Raw genomic sequence first — 23893 nt, 5'->3', positions numbered from 1 at the left:
CTTTTCACAAAGAAGTCCCTTCGTGAGTTGACAGATGGAGAGAAAAGGCCTCCTGCCTCTCCCCATGGTCTGCTGCACCTTGCTGCCCTCGGGTCAGCCATCTACCGGGCACCCACTGCTGCTCTCTCTCCCTTCAAGTTCACACTGCATTTACTTGAATCCCAGCCAGCTTTTATTTTTGCAGCCTTTAGAAACTTGGGGTCCAAGGGTTATCTTAGGTTTGCCAATTTAGAATAAAGAAACTGCCTTTAATAATCTTATATTTTCTGTGGGGCAGGTCTGCTAAGTACTACTTGWGCAACATTTTTTATTGGGCTTTCTCTTTGGTATCTCTTGGTACCCAGAGATACCATCGCAGATTTGGATGCATTTTAACAAAAATATTCATGCAAAAACAAAAAGGTTGCCTGGGTTCTCCTGTGTCACCTTGTGTTTCAGTAAATATGATGCAGTCTGACATGGGACCTTCCCAGATATTAAACTGAGAAACCTGTAGTTGGTGCTGTGATAGTCGCGGGCTTTTGGTGAATCAAACATAGGCTGAGAAGTATTTACTGCCCTTTAACCCTCTGACTTTAKTTTCCTGCTGTTTTTAACATCAAAGTTTAGTACCTTTATGCACCTAAGATGTCCAATGACCTGAACAAGATATGCAGAGAGATGAACTAAGCTATTCGAGTCTACGGTTTGTATTTTATATCAAATCCTTACACAGAGCAAAAGAGGTGAAATTCTCTTTTCTTTACCTGGTCATCAGTGCCATTTAATTGTATCAGGCAATACTGTATCTCTTAAGAACAGCCTGCCACAGCATTAATACAAATGTGACTATATTAAAGGATGTGTAATGAATAAATTTGTCTGCATCTGTGGTCTAATCCAAAGCAYATTGAAGCTAATAAAGAGGTGGTGACAGAAAAGGATGAGATGTGATTCAGACATCAAATGACAATCTGCTCCTGCTCCAAATTTCTATTAAGCGTTAATTTTCAGCTTTTCCACAAAAGGAATTAAAYAAGTGAAGTCAATTAAAGAATAAATCACATTTGTGCATTTAAAATAGGTCCAGACTTTTCTAAAAACTCAGTGTTTCCATTATAACTGTTATTTTGGATAGCTCAGACCCAAACCTGTCTCTAAGACAGAACTATTATAAAAATGTTTTCATCATGCAGATGTCTGAGCAGGAGAGAAACACTCTGTGACTGACACTCAGTGACAATAGACTGAGGCATCTCTGGAAAGTACAAAACCTCCATTAAAGGAATATAGAGGAAGAAATGTGTCTTTTGTGGGGGGGGCAAACACAGGCATGTTGGCATTTCCTGCACTAGAAGTATCACAGAAACTCCCCTCGGTCTCAGAGGAGCAGGTGCCACTCAAGCTGGGACAATGTGTAACAGGAGGTGATGGAAGCTCTCCTATGAAATGCCAGCCCAGGTGAATATGTTGTACCACCTCTGATCCTGAATCCTTGATGACAAGCCTCCATCACCATAGGCCCAGTGACTATGCTTGGGTTTGTCTGCTCCTGAGGGTGCAGGACGGATTCCCACCCACATCCAGTGATCTCCAACATCAGTGATATCCTGATATGTGGGACGCCATGAAGGGTAGAACTAGTGGGGTCTATCACGGTATGAAACTGTGTTCTAAAGTTCCACTTTGACAAGGATTACAGTGTTTCTTCCTTCCTGTGCAATGGAGGAATCTCTTAACCTCCAGTCCTTGTACAGGCAATCCTGTTTAGTTTGCAGCAAAACAAGGATTCTCAAAAAAATGTAAYGCTTGGGGGAGGTCAGGCCAGAGAAAAGAAAAATGCATCTTTCATGGGACCCTACAGAGTTCATGGARCACAACCCTTTTCATCCAGCTCTTAAATCTGTAACAGCCATCTCTTTTCAGAACAATTTATGACTCTCCTTGTCTTCTCATTGCACTTGAGAGGAGAATTTGGACTGCTGGATTTTGCCATGGCACAGCAAACCTCTCACTTTCTTGTCCTTTAGAAGAAAATGGCTTTGCATGAATTGCTTATGTTGAGGCATTAAACTGGCAGCTCTGGAGTTCCTCTGTTTATCCATAACAAGGTGTACTGCAGATGGTAAAATATATAATACAAATAATAATTTTGCACCTGAGATGAACCCTCAGAGCMGAAGGCCATCACTTCCAACTTAAAAATGTATCACATTCAATGAAACAGACCCATAAATTTTAGGAAAGTTGATGTCCTTCAATYGTTCATCTAGGCTCTAGTGTTTGAAATGAGAGCAAATGAACAAGCAGTACAGGTTTGGGTTCTGCATCATTTATATGAAGCACATGCTCAGGTTCTCTATTTGGCCACTGGCAAAGCCATTAATCAAAGAACCAGAATATATGAKCTTAAACCTCTGGGCATAATTCAACTCATAGATACTTTAGTCTGTAAGTGCTGCAGTGAAGCCAGTATAAGAGCACGACTGAGTATTCTTTGGAGGCTTTAATATACATTATCCTTTGTCTTCTGTAATAGCTTTTTAAAACTTTTTTCATTTTGTGTTTGKTTTTTTTGTGAGGGTTTCACTCATAGCAAGTCAGCAACAAAACATTCACTAAAATTTGTGCAGCACTTTGGAGGGGAATTGCATTGCTGGTATCATTTCTTGTTATTGCTGTTACATAACTTAATTTCCCAAAATGGATATAAAAGTAGGAAGAGAATTGSAATGACTTCTCAAAGGGCTCATCAGTCCCTCCAGAAACACARTATGTTGGGTCCTATCCTACCAAAGGCAGCTACCAAATTTTGGTTTAGCTTGAGGGGTGATATTCCTAACACTGTAAGGGAGTGCTGTATCAGATATAGAATCCAAACTCTAGAAATCCCTTTCCCTGCATTTCAGGAGATAGCCTAAAAAAAAAACATATATATACTCCCAGTTACGTGAAGAACACATAAACTTCCACTTCGATGATGAATTTTGCTTTAATCAATATGGATTATAGAGTTTGTTTTGAATAAATTAACACTGACGATTATGTACCAGGACAGGCTGACATTGCTAGCAGTTCCCACAGACACTAAAGAGAACTGTCAACACCCTAAAGACAAAAATGTGGTCAAAGAAACATTTTTTAGTCATCYGTAGTAATGAATTTGCTTAGCTCCTGCTCCAGGTTCCCTGTCATCCCATTAACACTCTGATGTCTCTGTGCCTGATTAAAGAGCCACACACTGCTGCTCTGCCTATTAAATCAGACCCTCAGCCCACATGGATCTGCTACACCCCTGGTTAACACACACAGAGGGATCTAATCCAGCTCTGGAAGAAATGAGACCAGAATTATGGATCACRTTCCCTTGTGCCAGATAGGTATTTCTGTGGAATTACACTGGTTAAAACATTTTTTCTGAGGAGAGCTGTTTCAATAGTTCAGTAGTTACAAYAGGTCTAATGATGTCAAAGGGATTTTTCAAATTAGCTGTGGCAAGGTTTGGGCCAAACTCTAAATTAATAGAACASTTCTTTTTCTGTTTTTCAGACTGAGGAACTTYTGGCTGTGATAATAAATGTCAGGGYAAMSTCACAGCTGGYAAAATGGCATTCTGYGTGTTCAGTGTCTTCCRAAGGGCAGCATCAGGAGCTTATCAAACATTTATAGCTCAACATTTCACCTTTGATRCCTCATTCCAACCTCACATGAGAGAAGATTTTCCTGTCTAGATTTAAATGTACAAAACAGCCCTTTAGTCTATACATTCCTAAGTGCTTTCTTCTGAGCTTTTAGCAGTACCAAATGTTATTTTTTTTCCTTGCTTCTTCATATCTAAAAACCATTTTGTTTCCCTTTACTACCACAATTGATTCTCCTTAAAGGCCATGGTGTTTGCACTGGAAGATCAGAGCAAACTCACAGCTTTTCTCCCTTCATGTGATATTCTGCATTGCATAATGTTGCCTCAGAGGCAAAAAGCTTGAACACAAMAATAAGAAGGTCAGCTACAAACTGTATTTAATCTTACTTGTTCTGCCTCAGTTCATTTTTATTTTATGTTTTGGCCCAAACATTGCACAGCATCATCATAAAATACAGGTATTTATAGCACTGAGTGGTTCAAAAGAGCACTGGTCAGTGCAGATTAACTGCATTGCCTGGGTGTGATGGGCACCACGGAGCAAACTGGGTTTTGGAATCTGCCATTCCAGTACTGAGCTGCCTTGGGGCAAGGCCGTGGCTGCTTTTGTAACACTTCTTGCTTCTCTAGTTATGCCAGGACTGGAAAAAATTGACTTTTTGCAAAGCTGGGTTATAAAACCAAGAAGCAATAACGTATTTGGTTTTCCTTGCCCATATTTCCTAGGAAGAGCATCAGGGCTTAGTCTCCAAACTCTGAGTAGTCTTCTGGGGCAAGGAGGGCACATCCTTTGGGGACATGTCCCCAGGCTATGACCTGCAATTCAGCCTTATACTGCTATAGGGCTTCCCTGGGTGGACAACACTCTTCTGTCTCTAGGATGGAATGCAGTCAGCCTTCTTATCCTGTATTTCACCAGCATCATGACAGGAATCAATACAAATGTATACAGTAATAATGCTTAAACATGGAGACATCCTTTTCCTAAGAAAGGGATAACAGATTTGTCCTATCAAGACAACAGAGTAAAAAGCATTCTTTCACTGAGAAAGAACATTTCCWATTTCTACCCACTAGATWGGTTGTGCTAAGTGAGGAAGGCTAATTGGATTTTGAGGTCTATTAAATCAGAGCAGTGCAAGTTCAATTTCAAATACTCTCACCATTTGTCTTTTCGCTATAAAATCTCTCACTCCCTAATGCTTCATTCTTTTAGAAGYACCTAGAAAAGGGGATTGGAATAATCAAGCAGATGTTTAGGCCACAGAAGAATTTTAAAGGTCTCCTGTAGTCACATTAGTGAAAATAATATTCAGTTCATTTTAGAAGAACTCCCTTGACTACTCAGTGCTAGTTTTAGCAACTTCTCTATTTGGACAGGAAGATATTGTAGCATCTGAATAAACGCCAGGTCCAGAGAGATGCTGAGCTCTTCCAAGAAGCGCYACAGACCTACATAAATTCATTGGTAAATTCAGCAGTCCCAGTTCTCCTCCCACTTTGCCATTTGCCATGATTTAATACTGAAATTCCAATGGCATTCACAATATGCTGGTTCAATATGTTAGGAAGATTCAAACGGTGCATAGGCCACATAAATAGAGCTCAGGAGAGATAGGGCTGATATTTACTGATGCCTTGGCCCTGAGCAAATCACTTCCCTTTCCTGCGCCTCTTCTTCTTCCCACTCATCATCTGCCTCATCTATTTAGATCCCAGGCATTTTGGGGCAGCAGGCTCTTCTGCCTTGTGTTGTGGGGGTACTCATCTGAGACTCTTACATGTTATTGAATTGATTTCACAGGAGCTGCATCCAGCACAGAGTCGACATAAAAGTGGTGGTTAGAAATGGTGTGTCCAGGGAATTGAGCAGCAAAAAGGGACAGATTGCTCGTGAGACAAGAGCATGTTTTAGCTGCAAGGGTCTGGATCTGAAGTGTTTGTGGAGGAGATGCGATGCTGACGATGCTCAGTGACCCATCTGTCAGTCTGTACATGGAAATTTAATTTTGTCACCACTGGACTCCATTGATCATCACAGCGGTGATTGATTTCAAGGCCATAAAGCCTACGGCTGGGATTGTGCTTGTTCCTGAACATGGGACCTGATGTAATTTTCTTCCCRTTGTCTCTGCTGGAGACTCCTCTGGTTGTCAGGAGTACTGGGACTGTCAGTGCTGATGACCCTGATTAAAAATGTCACCAGCTTCAGCACCAGAGCTCGCACGGTGTCTGAAAATAATACATCCTGTCAGGCAGCAGCAAAGTTTTCCAACACCTGATGGCTTGAAACTAAACTGAATTGAGATTTTCCAACTTTTAAACCCCTTTATTGTGAAGAGGGTGAAACAAAGCCTGGTTGAATTGCTTTTTTCCCTCCAGGCAGGTATTAGCTGTAAGGACCAAGCTGGGGTCCCCTTCCTTAGCACTATGRAAAATCAGAGAACTTCCCAATCCAAAACAGTCAATCTAGGACATCTCATGAGCCTTGAAATCCTGATAAATATTTCAGASATACATAAACAAATGGCATTTAAAAGCTGTTCCGACCAATGTTCTATAAATAGCTGAAAGTGTTTATGGAGAGGGAAGTATTTAGAGATGACTGGGAAAATGGATTGAGGGCACTTCTCACCTTCCCCTCTTGCAGTGTTAGGCCAAGGACATGAGAGTGGTGCCAGCACGAGGCTTCTGGAGCTCYGCAGCAAACTCAGCCACTTGTCCCTGACTCCAGGTCACCTTTAGAGGCTGTTTCTCGGTTTATCTCCAGAATCCTATCTGAGTGGATCCTCAGCTATGGGAATACCAGTGCTTTGGCTGCACTTGGCAACCAGAGAACTGTTTTGCATGACCCTAGTGAAGGGTAGGGATGAGCAGGGACACAGTGGCACACTAGCCATGCCCTAGTGATGTGAGTTTTTAAAAAACTGCTTCCAGTGTCAGGCTCTCCATCACTTTTGCTCTCAACRAAAGTGCAAATAAAATGCAAGTCCTTACCTCTTCAACAAGCTGCAGCATTCGACGGGTGCTCTCAAGGGACTGAAAGAAACAGGGAAAAAACAGTGAGACTTGGCAAGTTATGCTTTCCAGCACTAATGTGCAGGCTCATGCTGACAGGATGCTTGTTTTTCCTGCACTCTTTCTCTCCCCTCTACACCAGGCCATCAGCAAGGCACTGGTGATCTCTTCATCTCCAGCTCTATGGATCACTAATGCAGCAGTTCCCAGCACATCTCAAGGCAGCTGCAGTCTCCGAGGCTCCCGTTGCTCACACACTGTGGCGGTGCTGCTTGGAACAGCAGGTGTTCCACTTTAAAAGTAAAGCCTGTGGTTTTCAGCTAAGACTCTTCAGAGACCTAAYTGGTGACTTCTAACATTTAATAGGTTTGACAAATCGAAGGAATYCTCAGAAAATATTAAATTGCTGCTTTTTGCTCTGAGGCCAGTCAAATTGATGCACAATCTAATACCTAAACCAAACACACAATCAATAAATGCCCTAATCTAGACTAAACACAACATTAAATTTTACCCCAGCTCATTTCATTTCCAATTCCACTTTCAGTGTAAAGCTGATGGAAAAGAGCTCTAGAAATCCTTAGCTGGATCAGCTCTTATTTCTGGCTGTGTGTTTCACACCAACCCCAACCCCAAGTTCCCAGTTTAGCTACTGGTCTCACTTCATCAGCGAGCTGATCAGCACGCCGCTGCATTTCTTCCAACTCATTGCGCATATCCGCGTCTTCCGCCATTTTAGCTGTGGGGGTGTTTGGGGACGCTGCAGATCAAGGATTTGTGCTCAGCTGCTTTGTGAGCCTGGAAGACAGCAAAAAGGAAGAGAAACAGTGTGGTTAGGAGCCATGCTTAAATGTCAGCCCCACAAAAGCGCTTTTATTACATCAGTGTCCTCACCCAAGCTCTTGTTCTGGATAGTAATTCCTCTGTAGTAGAGAGCAAATCCTTCCTTTTTTCTTAACCTTTAAATTGCAATTCATATGGAAGCTGGAGATAGGAGACGTTATTTGCTGCCAGAAGCAGTACTAAAACCCATTCATTCTTCTATAGMATTAAAAGGTTCAATGTGAAGGAGGTCAAGGTCAAGCCTATGCTCATGTCCTATGTTTCAGCTGCATTGCTTGGAGGGCTGGATGCTCAGCTAACACATTTACAATGAAATTAAAGACAATGAAACTTTGCAGATTTCTATCAGCTGATAACTTGTTCACCATGCTATAGTTCAGACTATGAAATAATGTTTATAGCTAGACTGGCAGAAGTCAGCCTGGGAGAATCCTTCATTTCGGGGAAGTGACTGTAGGAGCTAACTGGTATTTTCAACTTCTCCACAAAGTGGGTCAGATTCTGATCTTGGTTATCCCTCCTGATACAGGATGACATCCCTGAGCTAGTCCTAACCAGAGGTCAGGATGCAGCCCATTAATCCTCATTTGGGTAGRGTTTCTTTTTTGTTACAAATTTGAGCTATCTCTGATTGCTGAGCATGACTTGATTAAGAAAGGCGGGCCCTCCTACCATCTGTCAGGTCTTTATAACAACAACACTGGCTTATTTCTTTGCTCGATTCAAGCACRGCACATTGCAAATTACTGCTCACTGAATGTTAGATTTGTTCATTGCAGGAAAACCTAATTGCAGGTGCAGAGGAGGTGGGGAAGTTGTGGGGGACTGCAAATAAACAGCCATAAAGCAGATGCCATCATGCTCAATTACAGAAAGAGGACAAAAGCAGCCCCTTTCAGCAAAGCTCGTCTTAGAAGGCTGGATCCCGGGGGCTGTTTTCTGTCCTGTCTTTGCGATCAGTGCAGCCTTTATGAAGCAAGATAAGTCAGGGCAGAGCTTGGCTCTAAAATTCTAGCAATAACAACTCTGTTTAAATGGAAGTTACTATATATTGGAGATGAAACCATTCCTCACTTTGATGGTGCTCTCCATCAGGACATCAGTATGGGCTGAACAGGTACAGCTGGGTGGCAGTGATATTTTCTGATTCATGCYMTGTTTGCTTAGAAGGGTGTAAGGARAGCAGACAGCTCCCTCCATTTCCTCTGCAGCTTCAGCAACAGATTTGCTGTTTTTCTTATCTAAGAGGGAATATGTGACCTTCATGCTTTCACATTAGCTGTGCCCTCACTCATGGCTGCTTTTCCTCTTTGAAGCTACAGCAGGAAGAAATCCATCTTGAGGAGTCAGCCCTGCAGCTACTGGCACGGCATTCTACTTTCATCACTGAGCACATCACCACATTCTTGTCAGAGGGAGGCTGACATTTTCTGATGGGTCACACCATGTGTAGGAGCCCAAATGTCTGCTGGAGAAGGAGGGCCACCTGGTCCTGCCAGCTGCGTGGTCACAGCAGTGCGAAGGACCAAGCTTAGGCAACTCATCTGCAGCCCTGGCTGATGAAAAGGCAGAGCTTAATTTCATGGCTAATASTCAGGCTGATATTGGACACTTCAAGGATGTTCACAAACAGCAGGAAATGAGCTTTACAAAAAGTGGTGCACTTGGATATTTAGGAGGAAAAGATAAACCAGGAGCTGATCTCTTCTTGAAGGGCATGTGAAAGCATGGGAATATTCTCAAGGCGACCCCAACCTTCTCATCCTAATGCTGTTYACATCATGCAGCTCCAGGAAGACACTGCTCCTGAGGCAAAACCCAGCACTGAAATATTTCTGGCATAGCCTCTGTGCCAGAATACCGGGATTAAATCTGTGGATCTGGTTTTTGAACATCTAGTTAAAATATTCTCCTCTGCCTGCATCCCTCCCTAGAGTTGTGCTGCCAGTATAGCAGAACTGAGTTTTAGAAAGAAATCAGGACAATTTGTGTTGGACTTTTGGGCTGGTCTAATTGGTAAATAYAAATAGATGTGAGGGGCAGGAAAGAGGTTCTGTGCTGTGTCTCTGTGGTAGCATCTCACTAGCTGTAAAGTGGAAGGGGATGCACCAGTGAGAGGTGCTAACAGGGGATTTGGTTCATCCTCTAAGCATSAACTGTGTGAGCAGAATGATTACAGACCTGTAAGCAAGTGAAGGTGAGGTAAGAGCTTCTACTCACAATAGCAATTTATGTATTGACTGTTAGTCAGTCACTGCAGATAATAAAAATTGCACATAAGATTCCATTCTCAAGTACATTCCAGTCTGACTTTTGATGTTTTCCTTATTCATTTTTTTGGTCATGAGTCAGTGGTGATGATGCATGGTACAAAAAAAAAAGAAACAATATGGAGAAAATTTCACAGAATCACAGAATGGTTTGGAAAGTTCCTTAAAGATTATCTCGTTCCAACCCTCTGCCATGCACATCTTTTAGTAGACCAGGTTGCTCAGAGTTCCACCCTTCCACCCAACCAGCCCTTGAACACTTCCAGGGATGGGCCTTCTCTGGACAACAACCTGTGCCAGTGACTCACCAACCTCACAGTCAACAATTTTTTTCCTAATGTTTAATCTAAACCTACTCCCTGTCAGTTTGAAGCCATTGTCCCATGTCCTGTCACTCCACACTCTTGTGGGGTTTTTTTTAGAGTTGCCCTTCTTGGTTTGTTAGAGCCATCAGTTGGCATCTTAGTGACAGACGCATCTTACTTTGCATCAAGYTAAAAATTGTGTCAGAGCGTGTAACTGGAGAGATGTTGTGCAGCAAGTGATCGAACTTGACAGGTTTATTGAGATTGTTTGGTATTTGTAAAGCACTTAGAATGGATTGAGAAATAGCAAAAAGCATTCTTCCAGACAAGTCATTTTACATCAAGTTTTAGTCATAAACAGAAGTGCCCTGCAGCTGTGCTGATTCAACTTTATTTAATAGAAAACGGTGCCCAAGAATCAATAAAGGTTACTGATTTGCACACAGCATGATAAACTACATACATATTTGGTAGATGGCAGGGAATGTGTTTAATTTTTTTACAGATTTTTCCCTTTTTAATGTGGAAAATKACAGATTAGAGATAGAATTTTCCTTGAGAAGTCCTGTTCAAGTTGAAATGCCATTTCAGTGTTATAAATTTACGACAAATGCTGTTTTCAATAAAAATCYTGTAGAGAGAAGAATTATGTTTTGRAAACAATTATTGCTYTARAGTACAATTTAACAGTTCTCCCTCTACAGGATTTCTTAGGAAAAACCTATGTGTAGGTCTCTTAATGTTTTAAAACATTGGAAATTAGTTATGTCAGGAATGGTCAAGGAAAGTTAAACCATGATGGATTTGCTCTTACTGATACTAGGCAGACCTTCAAAAGTGTAAGATCTGCCTCAGGTCCACTGAAACCTGCTCTTGTTTTAGTAGAACAGAAACAGATCTAAGGTAGTATTGAGAATTTTGGGTAATAAATTCCTTGCAGAATTTATATTTTTGGTACTGGTTGATATTTTGCATTCTGTTCTTATTCAAGTTAATTTGAACCAAGTAACAAAATCTTAAGGAATTGCCTTAGGTATCTCTAATGCAACTGGAATAAAGTCTCCAAAAGGTATTCTRTACTTTTAACTTAAACTACATTTTAATTTATCTACAGTCCCTGCAGAGATGACAGATCAGAAAACTAAAGTAGAGATGCAATATGTTAAGCTCTTTAGATCTAAAACCTTGATTAAAAAATAAAAGGTTGCTACAAAAGTTACAGTCACTATGTTCACTCAATTTGTGTTTATACTTGCAAGAATCGCTTATACAAATTCAACTTCAAAATTTCACAAGGGCCTTGGTTTTTYCATTTCAGAAAAGGGAAAGGAAATCCTCTGGGTTCACACACAAACATTCACGGTGCTCTCTGAAAAGGAGAAAAAAGCCCAAACATTGCTACAAAATACTKTGTACAGCATGTTCCAGGCTGTGCTCTGTGTCTCCTACACAATGCAAGTAACTCCAGGCACTTGGGTGATTTACATCAAATTCCCTGCAGATGGGCTCGTACCTTACCCAGTGCTTGTACAGAGGCACAACAGACTGAATGCCAGAGAAAAATACAGAGAGAGACTGGCTAATGGAAAGGCATTGCCTATCATATTTTGAATTCTGCATCTGTAATTGCAGTAGGGCTAAGATGCAATAAAGAATCCTATAGCAAGAACATTATATAATCCATATGGAGTTATACTGAARGCTAAGAGAGACCTACGTCTATCCTCAGAGGAAGAGAGATACAGTGTGTGACCTTTGAAAGCAAATATTTACTTCACAGTGATATAAACACTTCAATGCAATAAATACAGGAAAATGAAAATGATGCAATTTACTGGGGTGAAGGCAACACAGCAATAAAATGTTCTTTTTTAAGCACTSTCCCTGTTATTAAAGGACACATCTATTCTTCCCGTGGATATTTGTAGCCAGAAGATGACTGCATTGGCATATTTACTAAAAAAGTCAGAGTCAGTCAATACCACTCTTTGTGCCTCTTTCTTGTAGGATTGAAAGAGCGTTACCACAGTGGTGTGGCATTCATAGAGACACAGAAAACCCAAGAAGAAACTTTGGATCAACATTCTCAGGAGGGATGTTGAGCTGTTTAAAGGTGGAAGCTGGGTTACTATTATTCTCCTTTCATTTTCAGTCTGACTGTCAAAGGGGGAGATGAAATTCAGCTACAGGTGATAGAGGGTTGTCCTTGTTCCCCAGTGTTGCCCCTCAGTGCCATCCAAGGGGTGTTCAGCCACGATAGGACCAGGCACAAGGCAGCCTTGGAGCTCTGTAAGATCCTCCAGTCACAGGACACATCCTTTACTTTGCTGGACATCCTCAACAGCTACCACTGCCCAGTGGAGAGCCCTTTACATCTCACCTGTCCAGCACGTTGGCAGTGTATTTCACCACCTTCACAAGCCTACCCTAGAGGGGCTTTTGGTGGCTGAATTATAGGAAATGCCTGTCATTAACCCCACAGCTCAGTCTCAACCAGGAACTGCCTGCTAACGCCAGCAAGGAATGAAGTTACGTCAAAAGTGTGAACCTGCTGCAGAAGGATGCTTAGAAACCATTACCTGYGTGTGTTACTGACACCAGCAGGTTCCCCCCTGAAACTGTGTTGAGGATGGAGKGTTGGAAGGCAGATCCCAACAGAAAGCCAGGAAAGTCTCGTGTGTGCTGCCCACAGTTGGTGTGACAGGTAACAGCTGGTGAGAGATGATCTAAAGAAGCTGGGAACATAGCTTTTACAGGTTGTGAGCTCTTAGCAGCAGCCCTCACAAGCTCCAACTTTTCTGATTTCTGTCATCTCCATCTTCTTTGACCCAGAGCTTATCACAATTAATACCGTCTATAATTAAACATTGCCTGCTTTTGCTCTTATTGTATTTTGACTGATCTGAAAACACTTGGAGAAGAAATCCAATAATTTTATAATGAAAAATCCTATTTAAACATTTTACACTGTGGCATAAAATTTAACAATTAAAAATTAGTCAGAATTGTTATTTAGATTTAAATYCTAAATAGATTTGAAATAAAGTTTTGAGGGAAGTCTGCTTTTCACCTCAATTCTCCAGCACATCCTATTGCATSGATCTAATTTATTCACAAGATTTTCAGCAAAGTTCTCATTTCCAAAGAAACACCTTCATAACATTTGTGTTACAGATTAAGCCAAAAAGCTGGGGCTGTGCTTCTGCAGGGTATGTCAGTCTTAACCCATGGCACAGACACCTCATCTCTCTCCTGCTGCTGTCGCACAGCATTTTGCTTCAAGCCCCCTTCCACAGCCCAGGCTGAGAGAGTACAATGATAATAACCAATTTCACTCTGAATTCTTGCTTCATATTCAGTGAAGAGTAATACCTRCTGGTGAGGGCTTGTCAGGCAGTGACTTTGGAAAAGACAGGTACTGAGATCTTGCAAATCTGAATTCAGGAGAAGCRGGTAGTTCCTAGTTTGTTCTGTCTTCCTGCATCGCCTTGGGCAACTTATTTTACTCTCAGGGCTTGCTTGCCTTGCCTGAAGACACGTCCCTAGAGCTGTGTGAGATGCTGCAGGTGTTTGGTTTCCTGCTGCTGGCTCTACCTGTCAGCACCGTGCAGATCTCTGGGATAYCCTCTGATGGGACTGCTTTGCCATGTTTAACAACTGAATCTGTCTCCCATCTACACAACACAGATAAAATCTTACTTTTCCTTCCTATCTTGCCTTTGTTTTGTCCTACTTAAATTTGCAGGTGTTTCAGGGCATGGACTGGCACTTTGCCCAGGGTCCAGGACAACTGGGACTTTTGGATGAATGCTAGTGAACATGACAACATGTTYTCACACTGCACCTCTGCCACCCCATCCCCATACAAGGCAAGCCATTGTTGTCCTGCCGGCTGTCAGACAACACGGCTGTTCCAGGAGACTCCTCCAACATGCATGTGTTGCTTTACGAGGCTCCAGCACAAAAAAAAAGATAACAGCACAGGGCAGCCATTTTGTAACAATATCACCTCAGAGTAATAAAAACTTGACATTCTATCCATTTTACTGCTAAAAGAAAATAAATCTCTCAATGTGTTATCTCTTCACAGTCATTTTTACACCTATGTACCCACACGTTTTTCCTTTCTGTTTTTTTTATTAACTTTTCCAAAAGCACCAGTAAAAAAAGCAAAATTCAAGACAAAAATGTTTGTTCTGTTAATCTGGAAGAGGAACCAGCTAGAGAGGTGGAGAGTGAAGGAAGAAATCTTCTCAAGGGGAGTAGGCACCACAGATGCTGGTAGCACAGAGCAAAGGCCTGGACAGAACAGGCTGCTGTGAGTCAAATTTCCTGTTTTGGCAGCTCCCTGCCTCATACMGCTTCATTTATAATATAGCAAGCTACATCCTATAATTCACTAAGTTTGTGTTCACACTAGTTCTGAGTCCAGACCCTCACTTCTCCAGTACCCAGAAAACATTTTACTTCCAGCCCAAACTAATTCCTAGCTAGAAAACAGCAACATGTTCCCATGCTGGTGTTGTCCTGTGGCTTAAATAGTTTATCTTCTTCCCCTCTCTCTTCTCTCTCTCTCCGAGGTGCATAAAAAGAACTTGTAACTTTTCCCAGCATTTCTTTTTATGTGAAAGATGAGCTCTGTTAATCCTTTCCTAGCAGACAGACTGTTTTTCACATTTATGTCAGGTCCATTTGAATTAGTCTTCTCTGGAAAAGGGGAGCTAGCATTTCAGAGGMTATTTTAAATGAGGGTATGGGCTTTGCTCAAAGGGCTTAGTGCTTCCCCATCCTTACAGGAGACACCTGCTCCAAAATATCCTACARCCTCACTTGCCATTTGCATAGCTGGATCTTGATGGCTCAGGACAAGAAATCCAGGTATTAGTAGAGAGGATTAAAGAAAACGTCTTGACTTGTGACAAAGCTGTTGCATTCTGAGGCCAGAATCCTGTAGAAAAACTTAAGGCATCTGCTTAGCTGTAAGATGAGATTTCTGACTGTGTCATGATTTCCAGTAAACTCAAACCCTAAATCTGTTCAGGTCTTCACTCATCATCACTGCAGCAACAACGAGCAGTCAGCTTCTCTTCAATTTGATTCCAACCTGGGTTTCTTTGCACTGCTCCTAAGCCACTAAATCTGATTAATGGCCGATTTTAGAAGCTAGTGGTGAAAGTCACGCCCCATTTCAAGTTGGAGGAAGTGTCACCACTGCCATTAGTGGTGTCAGAATTGCAGGTGGAGCTATGAGCCAATGGTGCACTGAGAGAGGCCAGCAGTGTGAGAAGGGGCAGGTGTGAGTGTGGAAATACCAAACAGGAGGGCTTGGAGTCTTAAACACTTTTCTGCCAGATTTTCCTGGAGCTCTAACTTGCTTCTTTCTGTTTCTCTCAGACGGAATATAAATATAAAATGGAAATATTAAAAGACCTTTTTTGAGGGATTCAGGACACAATAGGGAATGATAAAACTGGTTGATAAAACCATGATAAAACCATSGCTGGTTTTCCTGTGGAGCATAAAAGGTGTCCCCACCAGGCTCCATGAAGCCTGCTGCATTTGCTGTTCCTAGGTTTACAGAAAGAAACTGTTCCCTCTGCACTGTCTTCTCAAGAGTGCCCAGAGYTCCTGATCCAGTCCCCACTCCATAGACTCATCCAAACCTCATCCAGATCTCCTGGTTTAAGTTAATCCTCACCCCTCAMCATTCCAAACCATAATGATCCATGGGTGAAGGGTCTCCATTTGTACCTTCACAAGCCAAGAGGAGCAGCCCCAGGGGCAACAGAGAAAGAGAGCTGAACTTCTAAAAGAGGGCATTAAATGAGTAGTTGTTCAAAAGACCTCGCTCCACATTGCCTCAACCTTTCCTACGTCTTCTCTGCCTTTGCAAAGTCAGCGCAAAACGTCAAAAGGGTTCCACACTCTCGTATTATACACAGATCAAATCAATGGCAGAAAATGCAAACCAGTAGAGATCATCCTCGGATTTCTTATAATGATCCAAGAAGGCAGACTGACAGCTGAAGAAAGACATTTTTAGGCTAAACGCATGATGAAAAGGAAACCCACAAATTGGAGAAAGATTTTTTTAGGCTAAATGGATGATAGAAAGGAAACTCACAAACTGGAGAAAGATTTTTTTTTTTTTTTAGGCTAAATGGATGATGAAAAGGAAACCCACAAACTGCAAAAAGGTATTTTTAGGCTAAATTGATAATAGAAAGGAAACCCACGTGTGTTACAGTAAGAAAAGGGAGCACATTTGCACTGGCCTGTCACAAAGTAGAGCTAATTTCTGCCACAGTTTTTGAAAGTCTGCAAGTCAGGAGGATATTTTGTGGTAACTTTATTTAATTTGAAAGTGATTTTTAAAATTAATTGAACAGAACAATGAATAACTTCACTAGTAAAACAGATATGAAATTCTTCATTTGTATGTTAAAAATTGGTGATATCCCATTTTCACTAGTCCTGATGCATCTAGGACTGGATAAGACAAGTCRGGAGTATAACCAGCACTTTTACAAACTTAGTGTGGAATGGCTGGTGATTTTGACAGAAGGGAAAAATATGGRAAAGGATTTTGTGGCAAAAGAACAATAACTGTGTATTAAAGTGTAAAAGATTGGCAGTGACACAGTTAACCCCATCAGCATCAATGTTGTCAAAGCTTTGCTTTCAAAGTGATAGACAGGAATAAGGTGTTCCCCTGATGGTTTGTTTGTTACAGGCTGTCAGCAGACTCAGCTGACATTTCACTTCTTTCTGCGTGGTTTGAATTTGCAAGATTTCTCTGCAGCCCGGGACTCACACCTACCCCTGCCCCTRAGCTGTATAACAGCAGTAAGGACATTGCAAGAAATGAAAGAAATTCAATTAATCCAGYTCTTGCTAAATAGAAACATTTTAATAAGCAAGTAAAATACACTGCGATCGCGAGGGCATCAGGAATGTAAATAGACATTTCCCCTCTTGACATGTATTCGTCGTAAACAAAACTATTCATTATGTTTATAATACTCATCCTTCCCTTYCATTTCTGCCTGGTGGTAAAAGCATTTCAAGCAGTGGGCTGATATATTTTTAGCAGAAATCTTCTTTAACTAAGTCGTCAGAGTCAAATCAGCAGCTGACAAAATATAAGCATTATGAAACTGGGCTGATGATGTTATTTGTAGAATTGGATTTTTAACCRAAAGACAATTTTTTCAGCTATGACAGAGAGCAAAAAATTATATTTAAGAAATTCTCTCATTGTCTTGTTTATCACTGATTATCACATTCTGTCTGCCCAGCCTTCTGTTCATTACACCATAGAGCATCTGAAGCAGGTAGCAAGAAGGAAGGGAACTTGCCAGCTTGGTGTTTTCCCTTGTGCATGCAGCCATCTGTGATGAGGGCACTGACAGATCAAGATGCAAAACCATCAGTAAAATAGCAAAGGCACATGAGGTTACAGGCTTGAGTCAAAGCCCATCACCTCGAGGAACTGCTATCCAAAATGAGTCTTCCTGCACCTCCCCACTACAGCCAGTGGGTTTTCTCCAGGGCAGAGGAGCTTTTAAAATGAATAAGCAAAACAAAAAGAAAAAGGTTGACCTTTCTGAGGGTGCTCTGAGTAAGCCCCAAGGATGTCTYGTGTTTTGCCACGCTTTTGGCTTGGGGCTCACTTTCTGCCACTTCCTACTCCTGGCTCCTCTCTCCTCTACTTTGTGCTGTAGCCTCCACTGGGAACTTAAACTGTGGAAGCAGGATTTAAAGCTGAAGAAGAGTTCATGAACTTTGGAAAGCTTACTTCCTTTCAAGAAAAAAAGAAATAGCTGCAGCCATGTTATAAAAAKAAAGGATCCTACTTAGTTTTTAACTCCCCTCCTTCTCTGTTTATACACAGGTGACACACAGATAGACGTGTGAGTACATAAAATGCAGCCTGCACAACTTAAGGACACAGCAGAGTATCTTTTTTTAAATGCAGTTTATATAACGAAAAAGGGCTGGGAACCCAATTCCAAACCACTAAACCTTTTACAGGTCTAAATTTTATTTTTTTCAAGGCTCTTTTATGAGTCACTATGACAAAAAATCCTGCTGCTATATTGAAAAGCTCATCTCCCTGAAGTCAAGCTGGACCCTTGACCAGCCCAACCCATTCCCAAAACCCTGCATTGCTGCAAATGCTGTTCAGAGAAGGGAGAGGACCTGGCTGCTCCCTTCACTGGGCACAACTGGGAGATTCAATGGGAAGATCCTTGGGTCATATCCACTATTTGCTACTGGTAAATGCATATATCAAAACTAATAAATTGGGACCAACTGTGTAAGGTGGATACTTACAATGCACTTAGAGTTGTACAAGTAAAATATTAAAGCATCTGACATTTCTAGGCTAAGTAACAAATTATATCAGCCGCAGGAATGCATAATAGCAGCCCACGGGTATGCAAAACTTGTTCACTTGTTTTCAAAGGCCACTGCTGCTTTCTGATTCACACCTACAACTAATTCYTGGCTGCTACTCATTTTCCAGGAATTGGTAATACAAATTCAAAGAAGGCTGATTTAGAAACGTCTCTTCAGAAGTCCATTTCAGCCTTCATAGGCTGATGAAAAAAAACCCAGCACKCTCCTCTAGTGAAGATTACCCAGACTTGCAGGCGAGGATTTAGCTGTACTAATACAAGAGCACAACTTCTATTCTTTTTTTTTTTTTCTCCTTTCTTTTTTTGTTGACCAATCAACTCAACAACAGGCTTGATAGTGCCTCAAGGGCATCACTTTCAAACACGTGATCAGCAGATTAACAGAGAGGCTGCAAAATCCTTTCCGCTCAAACTGTTTTAACAGAGGATCAAAATCTTTCTCTCTGCATGGGGATTTTTATTTAGCTAGTTCTTTTTATTCAGTTTGCACATGTTCGTGAAGGAATTAAGGCCKGCAAGGGCATGCAAGATGGTCTGGTTTGGCTTCTAACCTTTTCCTTTCAATTTTTGTTTGGGAGTATAAAGTTTTCCAGTTCCTTACGGGAATGTTGTTCCTTCCTTGGATCCTACACCTGCATCATTATTGGTTGAATCTCAACAACTCACAGATGCTGGCCCTGAAAGGATGGCAAATTCAAAACATTTTGAAAGAAGTCCCCATTTTCTCTGCTGCAATTCTAGTTCTCATTAAGGGGAATGGGTATATTGAAACAGGATGTGAAACCAGCTGCAGGGGAAAGGTTTGGGTAAGACAGGAGCTGAGTAAATCTTGTGGGGTCACAGGAGATTTACAGAGCTCTGCTGAACAATAAAACAAGAGATTAAATTTGATCATATCAATAAAATAAACAACAATTAACTGTTTCTTAGCCACAGCAATCTGACTCCAGGGAAACAACTGTTTGCAACATAGCGGGGGGTCCTGCTGGAATCTTTAATGTTCAATGCTCAGATCTCTGAGCTGTGCAGGTACAACTTCTGGTGGGAAGAGGGTGTATTCAGTGCTGTAAAAATGGAGAAAACAGCATCCAAAATATCCCRAAACAGAGCAGAAAACCAAACTGCCTTATATCCATCTAAGACATAAAAGCACACCTGGAGCTGCGGAGATTKAGGATCAAATGTGAAGGTCCACACACAGCATGGCCGAGAGGTTTCTTCGGCTCTGGCATGTGTTGAAACAAAACCAACCCACTCACTCAGCTGCTGGATGATGAACCACAGCAGTGAGCTGGGRCAAGAGCAATTCACATACTAACACAAACAGCAAGAATAAACTCAGTAAAAAAATTTAATAGCTGACATTTGACAGCAATCACCATCTGGTCACAAACAAATCACAGAATTCAGCAGAGAGAGGATTTTCCCAGAACTGTGCCTGGATATTCCCACAGTCCCACTGTCAATATCCTACAGCTCCGGATTTCAAGCTGGGGAGCAGAATGTGTGCATGCAGCTGAGGGCAGAGGGATTTTGCCTCACTGCTTGGCAATGAAAGCTCCAATTCTTTTGTCATTTAAACCCCTAAACCTTTTTCTGCCTTTGCTGGGACCCACATGAGGTGACTTTGGGGCTTTAAGACCGAAGGCTTTATAAAAAGCCATGCCAAAATKAAGGAATAAATTATTCCTCGCGGTCGATGTGTAGTGACAGCCAATCTGATTCTTCTAAACATTAAAACGGTGCTTGGTTTGCATCAGAAAAACAGGATTTGCCTTCAAACCTCTCCACCTTCATAAGACTCTCATTTATTTAGGCGCATCTGCATTCATTCACCTGAGCATAAATCCAGAGAGTTTCTGGGTATCAGCTGAGACAGGCTGCTTTTCCAGTTCTCTGTAGCAGAGCACATCTTGTCCCAAGGACAAGCGCCTCTCAGCAGTGCTGTCTCCAGAGCATCGCAGGGATGACTCACYCAGGCTGGGAGCAAGAGGCACCACGGCTCACAGAGCTGCAGTGTGACAAGGACCACAGGGCACAGCCCATGGTGGCACCGAGCTGGGGATGCACACTGAGCACGCCTGGTCCTGCACGGCTCGTGACACAGAGGAAATGTCCCAACAAGAGGAATGTCCTCCCAAATTGTGTGTTCAGCTGTGGTAGGTGGCTTCTGGAGRTGTCCACAGTGGGGAGTTAGGAATTAGGGAATGGGGAATTGGAGATGTCCCCAACAGGGAGTTAGCTTGTGAGATCAGGCWTTATAAAATACTCCACCCCACAAGGTATTTTTACACTTCTAAGTGGCCAAGCAGTGTTCMAGGCAAGGTGTCTCAAGCAGATGGTGCACCCAATGGTTTGCTACAGCTGTTCAGGGAGCAGTAAATGTGTCTCTCCTCCGAGACCCACCAGTAGAGAGTAATCTTTTCAGGTTTCAGTAGAAGTGCTCTGGTCTTTTAGTATCAGCCAAAATCCCTTTATTTTTTCAGCTGGTTTTAGCTTGGAGAGCTTTCCCATCGCTTCTATCCCTCCCGCAAATGTATGAGGATTTTTAGAAATGGAAACGTTTGGAAGACAAGAACAATACTTGCTAATGAAGTCATTTGTTAGTAAAATAAGTTCCAATCAAGAATATTGATGTGCTTTACTATATATTTATAAATACTATTCCTGTAAGTAAAGACAGCAAGATTGGGCATGAACTTCAATTGAATGTAATCCGATTTAAATCTAAAGCAATCATTGTTTGCTTGTATATTTCATGTAATTTAAATTCCTGAAGAACCAGTGCATCTTCATTCTTGACCTAAGAATAACGTGAGAACAATTCTGTGTCTGATATAGAATTTGTTTTCTGTAAGCCACATTGCCCTGTTCAGATATTTCAGACTGAACTGCTTTCACCATGTTGACAATATTTTTCAAGTAGTGGATAAAGAAAGGGAGATGACTCCTTCCTTCCTGAAGTCCCAGTGGCACATACAGCAGAAAATCCATGTAGTGTAAGAGATCTTAAAGTGCAGCTGCTGTCTTCACACTTCACCCAAGGGTAGATTGAAGGCCAGATATTTAAATGAAGTTACCCTTGTAAGCTTTGAAAATTAATCCAAGGAGCAGATCTCGAGGATACATACCCTGGACCCATCTGGTAGACTAAAAGCCCTTTGTTCAAGCAAATGAAAAAAAACCACCCATTGTTGAGGGAAAAGGGGAATATTTATGTCACTTACATCAGTTAATGGCTCAAGAGAGCTTTGAAACTGCACTTCAGCCCGTATAAGCTCGGAGCCCTGTGACTGACAGCCCAACTGTCATCCAAAAATTCCGCAGGCTTAGCCCAGATGCAGTGTGTGATGGGCAAAGTCAGGAAGCACATCTGTGGCCACAGCCCTTGGGCTGTCTGCTCCCCTTGCTCATGTGCTGAAATACCAGTACTGTAGTGAAAGGGCTGCGCTTCCAGGTGACCTTGAGCTGAAGAGAACAGGAGCAAGAGGTTTATTTAAGGAGCCCGTGGCGGAACATGGTCTATTTTTAAAGAAAAATAATCTGTTTTGTGGGTTTATTACACTTTGGGCCTGGGTGGCTGCCAGAGAGAAAGGAGCACTCCCCTYCTCAGAGGGATGCTGTGAGCCCTCATGTTTCCTGCAGCACCTGCCTGTCTTCACCGGGTTCTTCTGCTCCAACAGCAGATAGATACCTTTCCCCTTCTCCCACCATTCGTGGCTGGACCCATAAATCCTCCTTTCCCAAGGTGTCATCTCCTCCCAACATCCCCTGGCTCCTGCAAACCAGAGGGCACTGCAGTCTCTGCAGTGAGCTGCTGCTGCAAGCATTCCTTCCAAGGTTGCTGTGAAGATGCTGAGGAGGAGGTTTGCTGGTGTTAAATTCCAGCAGGAGCGGAGCAGGGAGGCTGTGCTGCAGTATCCATTCTGCTGTTTGGTGCACTGAAGCCAAGCCTCGGGGATTTGCCGTCAGTCAGCTGCTGCAGCGTGCGCAGTTTGCTGCAGGATGCAGCGCTGAGCCCTGCGGAACCGGACCCGCAGGTCCCCGGGGTGGCCAGGGAGGAGAGGGGTCAGGTTTGGCAGCCCCGGGAGGAGGGAAAAATACAGTTGTTAGCAAAACTTTGTGCTCTGCCCCACATTTGTTCAAACCCAGATGAAGGGAGGCACGACAACAAGCTGACAGATTATTTATTTCCATCCCTTTTCCCTGCATTCTCCGTTCCTCCCCGTGAGGCTGCCTTGAATCCAGGTTAAGTAATTCAGGATAGCAGAGTCATGAAAAAGACTAATTAATTCCTCAGGTTTCATTAGACATTAAGGGTAATCACTGTCTGAAACTTCAGACAGGCCCTGGATGAACACGAACCATCATCAATGCCCAGTAGACAGCTGCCAGCAGTCTGGGAAGCAAATTTGGCTCCCATCTGAATTTCAGGAACCCAAAAATAYAGACTATTATTTAAAACTTTGTCCTGGCATGTGGAAATAACTGTAGCTGTAGCTGAAACTGGCAAATGTGGGAAATTAATTTTAGATTAATTCTGTATTTGGGAAAAGAACCCACCAGCTTGTGAAGAAGGACTCTAAGGGCCTCTTTTTCTTCACCACTGAAAAGCAGCTGAGGTGCCTTGGGCTGGGTGAGCTAAACTTGTGCTGAGTTCATTGAGGGAAGGATTTAAAATCTGTCTTTTTCTGAGGGCTTGGCCTGAGAGCCTGGAACAGGTCACTCTCTTTAATGAAGTATAAAAATCCTTCTTCCTGTCAGGCAAAGGTGAAGAAGAAAACTCCTGCCCAGTCTCTCTCAGGGGCATTAATCTCTCTCAYACTGAAGCAATGGAATCTTCCTTATGAACCCAGCAGTAGCAAAGTTTAGCTCATAAAGCTAWTTTCAAAGTAGCTCATATTGACTAYCTTGTCTGACTGCARATAYTTGTTCATAATGAAAAATCAATATTTATTCATGTTTAAGAATCATTCTTGGAAAGCAGAGCTTTTCCCTACTGCTCAATATCAAGTAGAAGAAATTTCTCTGCTACTGAAATGCGGCGCTTCCTACTCTACATCCCAAAATGAGTCCACTCAATCCAGGCAYCTGTCTCTATAATAACCTGTGCCATCTTCTTCTGAGGAATGTATAAAATTCCTTGAGATGGAAAAAATAGATCAATCCATGAATCCTGTCAGAATTTTATGAATGTCAGGAGTGATCATCCACTAGGAAATTTTTCCCAGTTGTTTTATGTGTCTGAGCCAGATTAGTGAAACTTTTCATGACACGGGATCCTAGTTCTTGGGCAAGCCTTGCTGCTTCAACCTCCTCTGACTTAAAAAATTACCAAGAATTTAAAAATCTACCCCAAAGTTTAATGAGGCTATTTTATTTCCAGGATATTTCAATAGGCCCTAAGCTAAG

General features: G+C 42.1%; 1 protein-coding gene across 2 annotated transcripts in view; it reads right to left on the bottom strand.

Annotated features, from left to right (window-relative positions):
* SNAP25 (synaptosome associated protein 25) overlaps positions 1–23893 on the bottom strand; it is a 62312-nt gene that overhangs the window by 22521 nt on the left and 15898 nt on the right. For both annotated transcript variants that reach the window (XM_057382958.1, XM_057382949.1), the window contains exons 2-3: positions 7303–7438; positions 6620–6661 (exon numbers count right to left, since the gene is read on the bottom strand). In XM_057382958.1, coding sequence (XP_057238941.1) covers positions 6620–6661; positions 7303–7374 — 114 coding nt within the window. In that variant the 5' untranslated portion in view covers positions 7375–7438. The remainder of the gene's footprint in view (positions 1–6619; positions 6662–7302; positions 7439–23893) is intronic.

Source organism: Malurus melanocephalus, unplaced genomic scaffold, assembly GCF_030028575.1.
Source record: "Malurus melanocephalus ecotype Western Australia unplaced genomic scaffold, MMel_1.1 scaffold_13, whole genome shotgun sequence".
Taxonomy (NCBI): Eukaryota; Metazoa; Chordata; class Aves; order Passeriformes; family Maluridae; genus Malurus; species Malurus melanocephalus.
Note: the sequence above shows the minus strand (reverse complement) of the source record. Positions and strands in the feature narration are given on the sequence as shown.